Here is an 18,291-nt window from a genome sequence, read left to right on the forward strand (position 1 = left end):
ATACAAAACATGACAGAAGAACTGTATCAAGAACATCAAAATACAGTGGCAAATATCTGCCCAGCCAGTAGCGTGTGGACTGTTAACCTGACCTGGGGATGCCAGCAGCGGTGGGAAGGTGCCTTGCATCTACCTCAGTGGGGTAAAAACTTCCAGCCTGGGCTGATTGTCTTTGACAGGAATCACTTAAGAAATATCCTCACCACCAAACTTTCGGTGAAGGAGAACTTTTGTGTATTCTCCTCCATTCTTTTGCAAGGATTCATAAGCAAACAGCCCTTGGAAAAATACACCCAAAAGGAGTTTTGGCTGAAATCCACGGACCTTAATTTGTTTGCCTCACTGGGTGATTGGACTTATCAAAACACAGCATTGATGAACTCTCGTAAAAGCAGGAAGGGAGGGAGAGACTTTCGGGCCACAGCTTGCTCCTCTTCTCCAGCACGGTTTTGGGGAGACGCTGCCCGAGACAGGTTTATTTGTTCTGGTGACGGGGCTAAGCCTCTCCCATGTGAAATTTCACTTTTCAATGAAAAGTTACTCCGGGAGGAGCACTGCCAGTATATTTCTCGTGTGACTCATACGCAGATAACCCAAAAGTCAATAGTCAAGAGTTTATTTGATGGAGTTTTTCTCCTAATTAAGAGGTCATTAAGGGGATCCGACCGTTACTCAGCGCTGAGACGAAGGTCCCCAGCAGCTTCTCCAGCCCGGGAGATGTGCCGGCCAGCACATTTTCCAGAAACATGTTTCCTCTCTCTCTAGCGGCCCCCTCCCCCTCCCCGCCACCCCGTTTCTAGTCTCTCCAGCGCTGATGAGCTAATAGCATTTTTCCTTTGCATACTTTGGCGCTGCCCCACGGCATACTCTGGCAGCCTACGTGTGTCTGAGCGCGCCCGCCCGCCGCAGGCTCGGCGCGGCTCGGGGCGCGGGGGGAGGCAGGCAGGGATGGCGGGATGGCGGGATGGCGGGATGCAGGGAGGGAGGCTGGGGAGCCCCCGCCGCCGCGCCGTCCCTCGCCGCCCCGTCCCCCCCGGCCGCCCCCGCGCGGGGCGGGCGGCGGCGGCGGGGGGGGGCGGCCGTGGGGGAACTGTCAGGGCCGCACGTTTCCAGCCGCATTACGTGAACAAATGGCGGGGGCGCAGCCAGCCCAGCCAGCGGGGCTTGTGTAACTTTGCGAGCGTGCCAGCAAGTTTAAAGTCCCTGGTCTCTCCTCCTCCTCCTCCTCCTTCCCTCGCTCCAGACACCAGCGCGGGCCGGAGGACGATGAGAGGCTGATTGTTTGCTCCGGCTCCCATTCGCATCCCCCTCGCCTATAAATACCAGGGAGAAGAAAAGCCGCTCCCGTCGCCTCCCCCGGGCCGGGTTTCCTTCCCGACGGCCCGACCTGCCCGATGGCACCGCCCGGGTGCCGCCGCGCCTGAGACCCCGCTGCCCGCCTGACCCTTCCAGGGGCGCAGCCCGCACCCCCCGGCCTCCCCACACCCCCCCGCCCCACCCCGGGCAGGAAGGCGCTCCTCGCTGTCCGCTCGCCTCCCGGTTTCGCCCGTTTCTCTCCCCCGCCGGCACCCAGGAAAGAGAAGAAGATGCATTTCGCGCCGCCGGGGCTCCTGCTCGCCCAGCTCCACGCGTGCATCTACTGGAGCTGCCTGTGGCCCGCCGGCTGCCAGCAGCCGCCGCCGCGCCGCGACCCCCCGCCGCCCCCCGCCGCCTGGAGGCAGCGGATCCAGTGGGAGAACAACGGGCAGGTGTACAGCCTCCTCAGCCTCGGCTCCCAGTATCAGCCCCCCCGGCGCAGGCAGGCGGCGGAGGCGGCGGGCAGCCCCATCCTGCTGCTGCGGAACAACGGCACGCTGCCGCGGGGAGCCGCCGCCCGAGCCGCCGCCGCCACCACCGCCGGCGCCGCGCAGCCCCAGCCCGCCGCCGGCAGCCGGGGGGGCTCCGGCGCACGGCACTGGTTCCAGGCCGGCTACCAGGCACCCTCCGGGGGTCGCGCCGCCGGCGGGCAGCGGAGCCAGGGGGCCAGCACCCCCGCGGCCGCCGGGGCGGCTAGGAGCCCCTCCTCGGGGGCGTCGCGACCCAGCGCCCCCACCAGCCCCGACGGCGGCACCGGGACCGACGGCAACCGGAGCAGCACGGGGGCCGGCGGCCTGCCGCCCCTCAGCAACTTCAGACCCGGGCGGGAAGATGTCATGGTAGGAGACGACCCCTACAACCCCTACAAGTACACGGACGACAACCCCTATTACAACTACTACGACACCTACGAGAGGCCCCGGCAGGGCAGCAGGTACAGACCCGGCTATGGCACCGGCTACTTCCAGTATGGTAAGAGCCCTCCTTTCCCGTCCCGTCCCTTCCCTCCCGCCGGCGCCGGCCCCGCCGCGCCGCCCCGCTCGCTCCCGCGCACGCCGGTGCCAGCGCGGCGCGTCCCGCCGGGATGCGGCGCGGGGGTCGGCGGCCCTGTCTGCCCCTCGCTCGGGCCAAAACCGGACCGGGCAGGCGTTTGCAGGGCTCCCGGCCGGCGGGGAGCCGGGTGGGCGGCAATCCCCGCGGCTCGGGGGGCGAGCTGCGGGGGCGGGCACGGCGGGAAGCCCGCCGCGGGAGTCCGGGCGCCGTGCTTGTGATGCGGTCTTTGAGAAAAGCCGAAGGGCCTGCGCAAAAGGGAGAGCGGGGTCCGTAGCGAAACGACGGCTCCTAACGGTTGGGATGGAAGCCAAGTATTTGCAGACGTGTCCTGGGTTGATCTTGCTCTTATGTGGTTGGTTTGATGAACTGCAGGTCTCCCTGACTTAGTCCCGGATCCCTATTACATCCAGGCGTCCACGTATGTCCAGAGGATGTCCATGTATAACTTGAGATGTGCTGCCGAGGAGAACTGCCTGGCAAGGTAGGCATCACCCCGACTTTTGTCTGTTCACTGTGGGTTCTTGTGCTCCCGCGCCCACTGCAGAGTACCTGAGGACACGGTGAAGAGTGGAGAGAAGTGAGGCTGGAGAGCCTGAGGAAACACAGGGCAGGCTGTAACCTTCTTCTAAGCCTGTGGCAGATGGTAGGGTGTGCACAACAGAAAACAATACCGCCATATTAGAGAGACAGACTACAGATGCTTTGAAGAACCTACATTTTGTGAAAAGTTATATTGCACATTTCTATTAACCGGCTCATTTGATCATATCTAACTTTTGCAAAATGGAGGCACCTAAAAAACCCACTTGAATCCGGTGATTTTCATCTCCCTCCTCTAATCCAACCAGATAATATTCTGCTCCATTTAAAAAAAAATAAAAATTCTTAACCAGCACAAGTTACTCTTAAAATTACAACATGCCAATTGTTTCTGGGCCTATGCCTTGTAATGTCTCTTAAGACTAAAATCTCCCTGAAAAGTGTTTCAGAGTCTTTTAATGGGTTGAAATAACAGCTTTGCTATGAAGTTAGGTCCTGTCCAGTTGGCAAAGAGAGATTTTTCCTGTTTTGTTTGGAAAGAAATCAACGTGGCTCTTTTTAACCATTTTAACTTGTTTGATACCTTATCATGCAAAGCAGATTTATTTATTTACCAGCATCATTAATGGATGCCAGACTTTCCAGAGTCATGCTCTTTCTTCACTTGCTGGAAAAAGAAAACATGTTATAAGAAGTAGTATTTTTTATGTTAACTTTACAGTGAAGACTAACTGAAATGTTCTTGCTGGCTATCAATTGTTTAAAATATTTCAGTATTTAAAAGACTGTAGATAATAGCTATGTGAAATGGGAAAATATAGGCTGAGGCATATATTTATTCATTTTTGTTACAATAGAAACAAACATCTGTTGTGTGATCTTACATATACAGTGAGTTATTTTGGTTTACAGCAACTAATGAAATTGTATTTTTGGTACCAGAGTAATTTTACAGCTAAGCGGTGATCTGCTTCAGAGATGGAGGCAGAGTCAGTGGACAAACTCCTGTTTATATTATTAGAAGCAGATCTGAGTCTTACTCTGGTCTTGGTCTGACACCAGGCACTTCTGAGCACACCACATGGAAATCTTGTGTATCTCCAATCCATGAGCTTTAAGGGGGCTGAAAAGATCTATGCTATCAGTTACTTCTGAGATAACATAACGGTTTTTTAAAAGTGTTTCTTGCATATACTTATGGCTCTTTTTTGCATTATTACAGTTCAGCTTATCGAGCAGATGTTAGAGACTATGACAATCGGGTGCTCCTGAGATTCCCCCAAAGAGTGAAAAATCAAGGCACGTCAGATTTTCTGCCCAGCAGACCCCGTTATTCATGGGAGTGGCACAGCTGTCACCAGTGAGTGAAATGCTCAGTATGGTACCTTCTAATTATCTTTTTCACTAACAAATTATCACTTATAAGGTGACATTTTCTAAAACGGCAGTGAAGTGGGGGGGAAGCCATGGGGAAACTTTAGCCTTTTACTGTCTGATTAATTTTATGGTAGTGGTAATTACTCTTTATATAGCCACATGAAACCAAAATGGATATGAAACTTATCTATAAGTATATAACTGTTACAAGTATAAATTCATTATAAATACAAGTCTCAAATCAGTTTTGACAGTGGCACCTTCTCCCTTTAAGTATATTTTACATAGGTTATAGTGCAGTTAGTTACATATAAGTGGAACCAGTAAATAAAAGTCCCAATCATGTTAAAATAACTGTGGAAACCCTAAAATGTACATTTACTAGCATGTTCCCTATAATACATCATTGTAAACATTGATCCATACTTCTTGATGTGAATTTCATGGGTTAGTACTTCACAAAGAATGGTCTGGTCAATGTGGAAAAGAGAAGATACTGAGTTGACTGATCCCATTATCAATATCCTTATCATATCATGATACTTTCACATAGTAGTATTGCTCTAGAAATAGCAAAATTGCTGGAAACATGGCAAGGCAATAGTAGTAGAACATTTTCAACACTTTGGGAGCAGGTAACACTCCAAACTTGTACCTTTTAAGAAAATTCACATGCAACAATTTGCAGGTTTGTTCCAATTTTCTCTCTTTCATAGCAGGACCAATTATAAAATACTAGAAAGCTTACCTTCCACCTTACTTAAAATACAATTCTACTGTTACAGGTACATAAGTGATAACTTAATCTTATTCTGTTAAAAAAAATAATATGTAAGTGGGCTTGATCTAAAGGCCCCTGGAGTCAACGGAATATTTCTCTCTAACTTCAGAGGTTTTAAGCTTTGAATGAGAAATAAATATCATTAGAACAAATTCTTTCAAAAAAAGACTGATATTACTAGTTTATAAATCTTGTAAGGACCAAAAAGCTGAAACTAAATCAAACCAAACAAAAAAAGCCTCCATAAATGCTTTAGTTAACCACCACCCCTGAAAAAAAAACACTACCAGCAACAAAAAAAAAAAAAAAAAACCAACCCTGGTGCTTATGAAGTTGATAAATGGATGAAATGGATAGAGAGCAATTGAAATCTTCCATTTGTAGAAAAGTGGTTTCTTACTCTGCCATGACAGCCCAGCTATCACTATCCAGATGCAAAGTGTCTCTGATGCTGATTCAGTTCTTGGACAGAAAATACATTGCCTACAAAAAAATGCATTTCTCGTGATCATTTCCATGACAGTGAAACAAGCTTATTTGGAAATTAACTATAACTGCTAATTGGTTTGGCTAGCTGTCAGACCTCAGTGTTAGTCATCATCATCTGTGGACTGGTTTTAGAGTTCTTGACATGCATGCTTGTGAGACTTGTGCGCTCCTCTTTGTTCTAACGATACATTTGAATTCTGTTTAATTATATCTTTTTCATATACCTCTTGAGCTGAAAGCATTCATAAGTAACAGCAGCCAAATGCTGTGCAGACAAAGTACAGGTAGATAGTATAAGTTTCGTTTTCCACGTGTTTGGAAGAAGTGAAATTACAAGAATAATAGGTGTTCATGTCCACAGTAACATCTAGAACTCACTTTGTGTGAGAGCAAGAAAAATGCATCACTGTGCCCAGATCAAAAGCATACACACTTTTGAAATAGAGACTAGATTATGTATTAACTACAAAAGTTGTTAACATTGGACATGATCTGCATTGCCAGTACGCAGAAGCTGATTTCTTTATGTAGATTTTGTTTTCACTAAAGTTATGAATGTGTTACATTGATTGAGGGCTATTGAAATGTGAAAGCAAATTGTTGGGTTTTTGGTTGCAAGTATCAAACTTCCCTGGAATTTATAGTATGTAAGGTAAGCATTCCTAGTGAAACTCTGGCTGAAGGCAGTTATAAGATGTACAATTCAAATATGAACTACTTAATACTTGCTATTGTTATTGGAAAAGAGCTGAAATGTGAAATTTTGGAAAAACAGTGCTGCTATGGAGTTTTCCCCTTAACAAATTAAAATCTATTACTTATTTATAGAAGATGGTGTTTTTATCATCATTGAAAATTGGAGTAATGAAAATAAAACTTAATTGAATAGCCAGTAGTAGGAAAGTATACTAACACACAAGTTCTGTGCAATAAACAAAATTTGGCCAGATCTAACAAGAGGTAGATCAAATAGGAATATGTTAAAATGTTATTGACAAGATCTGGTCCATCTTTAATGATGTATCTATGGTTTAACAGACACTACCACAGCATGGATGAATTCAGCCACTATGACTTGTTGGATGCAAGCTCACACAGAAAAGTTGCTGAGGGACACAAAGCAAGTTTCTGTCTTGAAGATACCTCCTGTGATTATGGATATTATAGACGGTACGCATGTACAGCGCATACGCAGGTAAGAGTTGGTTCAGAGAAAACCAAGTTTCTTTTCCCCCTCTAATTTATCTTTGGATTTTTTCTACCAATCATCTGATGCCCTAACTTATCTGATGCCCTAACTAGCTCTGAAATTCTCCATCATAGAGACCAGGATAGCAACTTGGAGACTTATAATTTACCCAGGTGCTGCTAAATGTGGGTGTCATCAAAATGCAGGGACACTCATTAGCCTAGCATCACTGGTAACTGAACTATATTAAAACACACCACAAGTTCTTGTGGTTATAGGACTGGTCAAGCGAGCTAAAGGGAACTCAAGACAGAGTCAGTAAAGAAGTCGTTTCCACTGTTCATCCCCCACAAACTGCATGGTGATGTCCTTGGCTGGTCCCAGAGTTCATAGCCAGGATTTTCTCCCTTGCAGAGCATGAGGCTGCAAGGTGCTGAATTCCCTTAATACTTACAGTTACCGGCTTGCAGTCCAACCCAGAAAACTTACAGCATAGTTTTATGCATGTATAGAAGGCTTTTAAAGAGAATGGCAGCCATGTGATCATTATGATGGGTCATATATAAATGTAAAGCAAGGTGTTAGGGCTTATTAAAGGAGTAGATAAAAAATGGAATGTACCATTATGATATTATACAAATCCACGATAGACTCCTACCTTGAATATTGCATGGAATTCTGGTCACCACTTCTTAAAACTGCTACAGAAAAGCTAAAAAAACCCAACCAACCAACCAGCCCCAGGAGAACAAGGATGATCAGCAGTGTACTATGGCTACCACACTAAGAGATTCCATAGACTATTCCATTTGGAAAACCAGAAGTAATACCAAATCTTGAGTGGTCCTGGATGGAAAGAGGAAACTGTTGATATTCACTGTTTCTCACAGTACAATAATTTAAGGATATCCAAAAGAACTGTCAGACAACAGCTTTAGAAGAACAGAGAGGAGTGCTCTTTTGACACATGAATAAAGTACGGAATTCCTTCCCATAGGATGTTGCAAAGATCAAAAATATCTACATGGGTTCAAAAAAATTTAGAAAAAGTAACGGAGGCTATTAAACACAAAAATCTGATGGTACCACATGTCTTAAATACAGTTAAATGCCTGGTGGAAGGAATTTGCCTGGGTAAAGGACATTACACATTCCATTTCTTATGTTCTTTTCTCCTCAAGCATCTGCTGCTGACCACTGTCAGAGACATGACACTGAGCTTGATGGATCTGTGGTTTAACTCAGTGTGGTCATACTTATACATAAACTTGTATCCCTTATTCTGCAGTTTTTAATCTAGGAGGTAGTTATTTTATCACAGAGAAATGACAGCCATGCTTCACTGGCTGACGTGTCCACATCTGAATTTTAAATATAATGAATGATCTGCAATACATAAAGGCTTTGAAGAGGTTTTATAAATATCTTTTCTCCTTCTGTAGACTATGACATCTAACTAAGCAACATACATATTTTACAGCTGGAGTATTTGTGTCACTAGAATCATGTCTGTGTCAGCGTTTCCACTGGAAGCCCATATTTCAGGGGTTTCTAATTGGCCTGTAAAACTTTCCTCCAGCCTCAGACTTGGCACATACATGCGAGAGTCTGAGCTGATCACCAGCTGGGTCAAGAGGGAATTCCTGCAGGACTTGGGTTTTGTGCACCCTGTGTGTCGCCAGAACAGATCAGCTTTGCCTAGAGCAATCAGTATTGGCCACAGTTAAAGACACCAGATTTGAACCACCAATACATTCATATATGGAAATTCTTAGTAATGTTCCTAACAACAAATAAGTTTTCTGAAAATATTTATCTGGAAGAAAGGCTACGTTTTCACTTCTTTCAGATTCTTGTGTCACTATTGGCCCGAAGAGACCTCATTTCTGTGCAAAACTCAATGTGAAAATGGCCCTAGACTCTTACCACTCAAAGATGACACTTTGGCAGAGTACATCTATAGTGAAAAGTTGCATCATTGCTAATGGTAGAGACAGGTTCCAACACAGTGATCAGGTTTTGTACTCAAGGACCTCATGAGCTATTTACCTGAGATTTACAGATATTTAGGTCCAGTCTTTGGTCAGTTTTGATTTTATTCTCACCTTTTGTAAAGAACAGTGAGTAATAACATCAGTAATATTTACATACAAGGAGTACTGTAACAAATGATGATAAAATACAGGTCTCTCACAGATTAATAACTATCAGTAGAATAGGTGTTCCTTATGCAGTAGTTATACAGTGCCATCTATAAAAGTGGTACGCTAGACTTACGTGTTCTAGTTTAGATATTCAAATAAAATGCCAAGAAAAAATAAGCTTCATTTCCTGAGGTAATTTTCTTAGTGAAATATGATGGTTAAGTGAACTTCAGTCTGAGTGTCCCTAATGTCTAGAATGTTAATATTCCTAATGAGTTTTTGACATCCATCTTAACTTCATTTTTAAGGGACTGAGCCCTGGCTGCTATGACACTTACAATGCTGATATAGATTGCCAGTGGATTGATATTACAGATGTAAAACCTGGAAACTACATTCTGAAGGTAAAAGGGTGTTGAGTGGGGAGGTTTGGGTTTTTTTTTGTTGTTGTTTTTTAAAGAAGCAAATCATATGCATATGTCCTTTTAAATGTAATTTATCAACTCCAACCTGGAATTAGACAACACTGTGCTTTCTTCCCTTAAGGTGAGTGTAAACCCCAGCTATTTGGTGCCTGAATCCGATTACTCCAACAATATAGTACGCTGCGATATACGCTATACAGGCCACCATGCATACGCCTCTGGCTGTACAATTTCACCGTAAGTACATTCCTTTGTCTTTGCAACTGTTTTATATTCATAGTACTAAAGTTGACGGATTTATAGAGCATAGAGATTTACTTTATATTGAAAAAATAACTCCCACCATTAGTTCTAGTGATATCAATTTCTTCAGGATATTGTTTCTTGGGTTTCAGGATCTAGTATGTTAATTAAAAATTCAGATGGTACTTTTCAAAGGTCTTTTTTTGGTAGGAATGATGGGAACAGTTGCTTCGCTGTTGATACCTGCATAGCTTTCAAATCCTGACTTCTGGTAATTAAACTATTTCTGTAAGGCTAGCACCGATTTTTAAAAATTATTTAGTCTTGAAAAACAATCATACGTGAGAATTTTGCTCTTGCAATTGTGCTGTCAGGATATATAGCACTTTTAAAAATCCCTGCTACTGTCTGGGCTGCTAGATAACTACCTCTGGCTCATGCCGCCTTTGTATTTGCTTTAAAACCTTTCTGTACTCATTCAATACCCATTTATAGCATCCACGCAGAACTGTTGAGCAGTTGCAGAGCTCTTAAAACATTCTGCAAAATCCCACACATGTATGTTACTTTGCTGCTGCTGACACAGCAGCCATCCTCTCTGAAACAGTTCTTCCAGGTACACTCCATTTGCAGTTTAATTCTTTAAGAGTTTAAACAATGCCACAGTTACACCTTTTGGGTTTTTTTCCCCTCCAAAAAGGCAAATTCATTTAATTAATGTTCTCACGGTAGGTCTACTGTAGCTTAGCATCTGTGAAACACACACACAAAAATCAGTCTTCTGTAACACCAAGGTAAGCAGTTCTCAGGATAATATATTAGTTGCTCATACGATACATTTATCAAGTGGTTTCATTTGGATTGCGTAAGAAGTGAGTATTAACATTGTATAGAGGTTCATGTGAGTTAAATTCCAGAGCAGTAAATGAGAAGTAAAATAAATGACAAGTATAGTCTGCTATAAAAGCATCAGTGAAACAAACATACTGAATTAATGTGACTGTTGCTTAATTAGCCTTTAAACTATTCATTCCTTACTTTGTATTAGGAAACCAGTAGTTAAATGAGGCTAAAATGAGAAACATTTTTTCACGTCAGTGTGGAGATATGTATTTATAATCACACTTTGGTCATAAACGTGACAAGTTAAATGGCTTCAGTAAAATCCTCTATTTGTTCTCACTATGTGGTGGTCAGACTTGCAGGAAACAGAGGAAAAAGAACAACAGGTGTCCTGCAGGTCATGAGTGATTATTTTTGGCAGACCTCTGGCAGGAGCTTTTCAAGCATTTCTCTGTAACAGGACTAATTGGTACTTCTAGGAACGCTGTTTCTGCTCACGTGGAAGGGAGATTCATGCTTCACACTTTTATTAGTTTCCCCATCTTACCTCCATAAATGTTACCAAGTAAATATATTCATGCAGGGTCAGGAAACAAAATTTCTGTTATTGTTTGTTGACCTGCGCCTTCAAACCTGACAAAAGGGCATTTAGCAGATACTCTTTTTGTATCTCTTGGTCATCTGCATAACATTGTTTCTTTTCTTTTGACAGATACTGAGAAAGATGCAAGAAAATGGATGAGACGGTGTCAAATGTTTTGAACTGAAGTATCATTATATAAACTTCAATAGGATGTAAACACTATAGAAACAAAATTACAGAACATACACACATACACCCACACACCTTATGTGATTTTGAAGCACTTCAGCTGCTTCTCAACCAAATCTGTAACTGGATTTTAAGCATTTAAATTGGCATTACTTTTATTACTATTGAAATGTGTGGAACTGGTGATTCATGCACAGATACTTTAAATTTTGAAAATCTAACTCATTCATAAAAACATGAGCATTTTTTAACTCCTGAAAATTTGGAGTTTAGGTGATTAATAGACTTCAGTGGGAATATTACTGGTGAATGAGTTGAACTATTTTAAAAGGTAGCAGAAATTTGTGTAAAATGAATTAAATAAAATGCAATAGAAAGTACTAATGTCAGCTATCTCAGAAAATACCAGAATGAAAAACAGCTTAAGAGTAATGCTACAGTACCATTAAAATAAAACTTGCCAGGACACGTTGATATGAATGAGAAAAGTATGTTCAGTTTTCAAGGAATATTAACATATAGCAGAGAAATACATATCTATATATATATCAGTTATACCCCTGCAAGAAAAGTTATGTTTACATTTTTAATACATTAGAAGTTTTTCCATTTTCTTAAGTAAAAAGCAGATGGGGTTTTGAAAGAAACCTTTCATCTGTGGAAATGAATTAAAGAACTTATCCACCTTTCTATGTTCAAGAGATTTTTCAAGGTGGGGCTTTTAAAAGACTTCTGCAAACTTAATGTGGATAAAAATACATACCTGTCAAGAAAAGGGCTCTTGGAGATGATGATGAGTCCTTGATGTAGTCATCTGTGAAAAACATCCAACTTGAACAGGTTAACCATCAAAATAATACAGGCAATTAACTCAGGTGGCACCACAAACAGAAGTAGGTCAGAATCTCTAACAAAGTATTTTTATCGTGAAAAAGCCTACTGCCTGCTTCCCCCTTAAGTACTGTATTTGACTTTAAAAATGTATATCTCAGTATTCAAACAATGAAGTTGAAAATATACTATATATAGAGGGAGAACAAAAGTCAGTGTATTTAACATCCTACTTTAGGCTGTTCAGGAACCAAATACAACATTGTTAAGGGGAAAAACTTCCATCCCAAATTAAAGTTTTTGCTGAACTGCTTAACTGGTGCTGGGTACACCACTCCTCCTCCCATCCCCAAATTATTTTGCTTTTGCAGTGAACCCTGCTGTAAGCTACAGTAGCTGTGATTTTGTTTTTAAACTGTGAAATAACATATCACAAGGGGATCTGGCGTTTTTTTCAGAAGATTTCTGATCATGTAAAATGAAGGATCTACTTTTGAAACAAAGGGACCTAGAAGTATTGATTGGTATTGGTTAAGTTTAATTAGCAGTTCAAAAAACTTAATGAAACATGGAAAGCTCAATATCTTTTTTAAAAAAAATTGAAAAATCCATGTGCTATTCAGTATCGTTAAAAAATGAAAAAATCTGAGGAGTATGGAGAGGTTTTATTATCACTATTGAGAATACTTCAGGCAGTGTTTGGAAGTATTTTATGCAACAGAACCCAATGGATTTAATTTGCAAGTTTTATGAATTGCAATATCCTTTAAGGATCAGCTTGTTCTTTACTACATATACTTAAGCTTATTTCACGATTATAAAGTTATTGCCACCTTAATCATAACTTGGTTACAAATTTGCACAACTAGTATTTATACTTAAAAAGAACCTAAGAACCAGCAACCCAGTGATTACTACCCAACATTGGGAGTGGGTGCAGAATGAATACTATTTATACCTGCGGGTCCCTTTTTGTTTGCTGAGAGATCCATTTTAGCAATCAGTCACCAGTATGGGCAATAAACAGAAGCAAAATTTGGAAACTACGTTTATTAGAAAGCCATTTATTACATGTGTCTGCAAAAATGAGTGTCTGTTTAAAGTCTAGGCTTCTGAAATCTCAGCCCAAAGAGTTTTTAAGATTAAGAGGTGTTAAGGGAGGCACGTGCATTCGCCTTTCTATAGACTTAGGTCAAAATTGGGGTGAAAGTCCTGATAGCAGCTTGGGCAATGGACACAAAAGCTACTGTAATGGAAGCAAGGCTGTGGGCACGGGCTGCTTCCTGGTAAGAGGTTGTGTGCTCGTACCTCGTTGTGCCTGATGCTGAATGTGGGATAAGAGAGCACTAACTGGACACAGAGCAGCCACAGAAATTGAGTTTATCCCTTGGCTTACGAGGCAGTAACCTGCTCACGTGTCTATACCCAAACTACTTGCAGAACTCCGCTGAAGTCAGCAAGGAGCCAAAGGGCCTTGAGCATCTGTGTAGGTGGAGCAAGTTGTAATACTGGACTTAGTCCTTTCAGTGGGAATGGCCTGGTTCAGAAAGGTGTTGAACGCCGTAACTTTGAATATTGGGGATATTGTAGCTACAAAAATGTAGCTTTTTTTTCCGTAGCAAAATATTGTATTTGTTTTGAAATGTGTGTTAAGCAACATGACAGTGATGTACAATAGCACAAAAATTGCCTAAGATAACATGAACAGTCTATTTAGAAAAACAAGGGATTTTAGGATTAAAAAAAATGAAGGAATGTGATGTTAACTTCCCCTGTTTCACTACAGAAAATCACAATGCAGTAGAAGAGTTTATTATACAGCATGTGTAGAAGTCATTCTAAATAGGGGAGTGCCAACCAGTATTTTCAGTATCTTGACTCTGCAGTTTTGACCCAGACACCTTAACTTACTTTTTTCATACTGGAATATATTTATGGGATTACGTGCATTTTTGTTGAAAAACATTTATAAAAACTGTTTTGATAAAAGCTTATTTTATACAGCAAATTATATTTTGGAATCCTTTTTACCAGACATTGGGCTTACTCCCATCATCTTTGAAAGGCATCTTGCCATTGGTCTCAGTGGGAGAAAAATCAGATTTAAATTTTGTGAGAATTCTAGTACAAATTTGCTGTCTTGCAGTCTCAAGTTTCCTTTGAAAAGCCAAATCGTAAAAATGTGTGTGAAGCAATTACCTCCCACATTTCAGATCTTTAGATAAAAATTGCACATAAGGAGCATATTGTATGTTGGGCTCATTACAGGAGGGGTTTGTTATATATTTTTTTTAATCCTGAAATACATTTGATATTTGCATATTTCTAGACAAAAGTGTAACAGAAATGACAGATTGGTCACCAATGGAACCAACATATTGTGTAGATGATGTTTTTGTGTTAGTATAAGTCTACTCATTTTCTCTCTGCTCCAAAGTTTACTATGCAGTGTCGAATGAGTGCAAACACCAAATGTACCTTCCTATAGTCATTCATGCATTGTTTGCAGTTTACTCATTCAAAACCAGCAGGGTGAATTTCATAAGTGAGACATTGAATGGTGGTTTATCCTGTGTCTCACATTTATGCCGATAAGGCATTTTCATTTTCTCCAAATCCTAAAAGGTGCTGAAAGATTTTAACTTGAATTAAAACCAGAGTATGTTATTGGGAGGTTTTTGTTATGCAACTAAATGCTACAGATACAGTGAAATGCCACTTGTTTTTGCAACTTTTTTGAAGGTTTTTCATTATTTCCTTCACTTTTCTTCCAAGAGTCTTAATTTCAATAACTTTTCATCTTTATCTGAAGAGCTCTAATTTATAATATTCAGGCACTAGCTTTGTATTCTTCATTGCACTTTCATATTCTTGTGTTACATGCCCGTATTATGGTTGCAAGTTTATGTGAAAATGACTTGAATAAAATGTTTCAAGCGTTCTACTTGTCGAAGTATTATGCTTAATGTATAGGCCAGATCTCAATGAGAAAGCTTCAAGTAAAGTTGTTACATCTATATGAAAATGAGGAAGATTGTGTCACGCTGACATGGTCTCAGAAAAAATGACACAAGTTAGAAACACGAAAGAAAAAATTGCAAAGCATGATAAATTACCTCTCGCACTACACAAAGGCTTAACACGTGAGGGCATAAGAGGATGAGGTATGGTTCATCTGCATACAAGATTTCCTTACCATATTGGCTGTCTCTGTAGGATCAGGAACTTAGAAACCACTTTCAGAATTTCTGTTCCAAAACCTTTACTTTAATGGAAAGAACATCTGAGCAGTCCACGGTAGAAAGTCTACGTACTCTAGAAAATTGACTAACATATTTAACTCGGTTACTCCAAAAACTTTTTATCCTTCGTTATTTACGTTCTCTGAGTACAACACAACGTCCTGCTGCCTCTTCAATCTGTATGCCAAACTGATGAAATAGGCTGAATTGTGAAGCATCTCTTGTGCCTTCACTGAGGGATTAATACAGAAGAGGATGGTTAAAAACTTCGGAGTATTCACTCTAGTAAGAGGTTGTCAAACACTCAAATATCAACTAAAGACACTCCTGTCTTTGAGTAAGTGGAGACAAAACCAATGTAATATCTTTTAAAATTCATAAAATAAATGTAGAATTTTTTCAGATATAAACAATGTTGTGATGATGTTTCTGTAATTTTTTTTAACAAAGTTATTCCTATACTACTACATATTAGAGCTAAGAGCTTCAAACTGAGAATTCCTGCAAGTGTTGTCCCTAGAGAGCCGAACTTGGTGTGGATCAGAATCCATGCAAATACAAAAATGCAGTAAAAAATGCATACAATTATTGCAGAAAGTATATTCAAATTTCTTGAAAAGAAAGCATCTCCTAGCTTCCAAATGTCTTCTACCTGCTATTCTACTATCTCATTTTCACATTAGGTCACCTGCCTAGTACTGCAAAATGGTATGTTTCGGTTAAGAAAGTATTGCTGTAACTGAATTTGCTGTAACTGAATTTTCATTCAAGCCCTCTTTCTCCTGATCTAATCAGTCCACAAAAACTGTTGAGAGAAATATTTATGCCTGTTTGGAAACTTTCACATTGGTGCTGTCAATAGTACACCTGTCTTTCTTTAAAAAAAAAAATCACATTTAAACTAATATTGACTCTCTTAAAAGATACTGAAAAATCTGAGATTGTTTTTTCAGTAAGTGTGAAGTGAAAAAATTGTGCACCTAGTAGTATCTGACAGTATGTACTCTTACTGAGAACATTTCTTCTATGGTATGGTACTGAACTGGAAAGCATGGTTCTCAAAGTTTTTTAAATCTAATCATCACAGAAAGAAATAACTTTCCATATCACTATAAAAATAAATTGGTAGTACTTTGTGAGAAGTCTCTGTCTAAACAGTGTTACAGATACACATTATATTAAAATCACATATATACGGAAATTGTTATGTTGTTATAATGAGGAGAAAATGTTCTGAACTTTATCAACAACCTCCAGGCAAATTCATGGCGTTTATCATTTATTGCCCAGTTGCACATAAATAATATTATCAAGTCTCAACCATCACTACTTGTTTGTATAGAGCATTAAGGCTGTGGTCCAGGTGAGTCACTAAGCACCAGCTAAAAGTAGTAGTAACTCATTAAAATATGAAGCAATGCCAGTAACCTTATCTCTCTTCTCTCATTCATGTTCAGTGTATGTTATCTTTTTTCTTTTCTTTAAAGTAAGAGCTCAGAAGTGTTTTTGAAGACAAAAAAAGAGATGTTTTGATAAGTCAGGCTTCCTTCAGGAAGAATTCTATGGCCACAAATTACAGTTGTACAAATGGAGTAAGAAACTTGCTCAAATGCCAGGATAAACCAATGCTCCTAGATCTCTCTAAGCACATGCAAAAAAGCACTTTAGAACATAAGCTCCTTAAAGAGTCTTTTTTTTTTTTCCCCCCAAACTATTTGCAATATTTAACTTTTTGGTCTTTAATGTGATTCAACTCTTAAAATAGGGTGCTCATCTGCTAAAAGAAAGATAAGCTGTCCATGAAAAACTGTATTATAGCTGATGACATCTACCAAAAGAAATTTTTCTTGCCTTTTATTGGAAACAGAGAAGTCACATACCAAACATTTGTTTGGCATAGCATTCAGCTAGGATTTATTTACTTATTTATTTAAAGCATTAAGGATTAGGCTTTGCATCTGGAAAACTTAAAAGAGTTTGTATATAGCAGGTAAATGCATGCATTTTTATACAAAATATGATCCTTCCCTACAAAACCAGAGTAAACATGTTTCCATGTTTTATTTTGCTGCTTGTGGCCTTAAACGTTGTTCCATATGGTACAGTGAAAATAACAACAACAAAAAACACTGGGAAATGGAAGGTTATTTGAATTTCTAATTCCTGTGAACGGCAATGCCATTCAGGAATAATACCACATATACTGACATTTGTTTAGGATGCAGAAAAGAAAGCCTAACCAAGTGGGGCAAAGACATGTCTAGATAATACAAAATGGACTAACTGGAATGTTTAGCCTTCAAGAACTTGACACAGGACGGGCAGAAATTGCTGGGCTATAAATATTAAGATACAAAGTCTGCTGGATAGAGAGGTGGCCATACCAGCAACAGAGTAACACCACATTAAAAAACCTAAAGTTGTTCCTGCTATTTGACTCTAATGTCATCCCAAGTGGAATACACTAAGGTATTACACAGTGACTACACGTTCTAGACACATTCAATAACTCCCCTATGAAGCCGCTGATGGTTAGGGAGTCATTGCTTGATTCAGTCCTAAGTACACAAAATCACAAGAAGTAGATGAAGTAGGAAGAGACCTCTGGATATCATTTAGTTCAAACCCACCGTCTAAGCAGAGTCACCTTGAGATGGTTACCCAGGACTGTGTCCAGTCAGGTTCTGAGTACTTCCAAGGATGAAGACTCCACAATCTTTTTGAGCACCTGTGTCAGTGCTCAGTCACTCTCACATTGAAAAAGGTTTGTCTTGTTTAAGCAGAATTTCTTGTATTTCAATTTGTGCCCATTGTCTCTCATCCTGCCACTTGATAGTACTGAGAATCTGGCTCGATTTTCTTTACACTCCCCCCAGCCCTGTGTTTATACACATTGACAAGATCCCCCTGAGCCTTCTCTTCTGAACAGTCCCAGCTCTCTCAGTCTCTACTCATAAGTCATATACTTCAAGCCCTTAATCATCTTGGTCACCCTTTGCTGGACTC

General features: G+C 40.7%; 1 protein-coding gene across 1 annotated transcript; it reads left to right on the forward strand.

Moving 5' to 3' along the window:
* Positions 1–1,586: 1,586 nt before the first annotated feature.
* Positions 1,587–9,595, forward strand: LOX (lysyl oxidase; the record flags this gene model as incomplete). The annotated part of the gene is made up of 6 exons (XM_082335822.1): positions 1,587–2,328; positions 2,782–2,890; positions 4,172–4,309; positions 6,635–6,791; positions 9,238–9,333; positions 9,476–9,595. The coding sequence occupies 6 exons, from the start codon at positions 1,587–1,589 to the stop codon at positions 9,593–9,595; spliced, it is 1,362 nt and encodes a 453-aa protein (XP_082191948.1).
* Positions 9,596–18,291: the final 8,696 nt, after the last annotated feature.

Source organism: Platalea leucorodia (assembly GCF_965183815.1).
Source record: "Platalea leucorodia genome assembly, chromosome: Z".
Taxonomy (NCBI): domain Eukaryota; kingdom Metazoa; phylum Chordata; class Aves; order Pelecaniformes; family Threskiornithidae; genus Platalea; species Platalea leucorodia.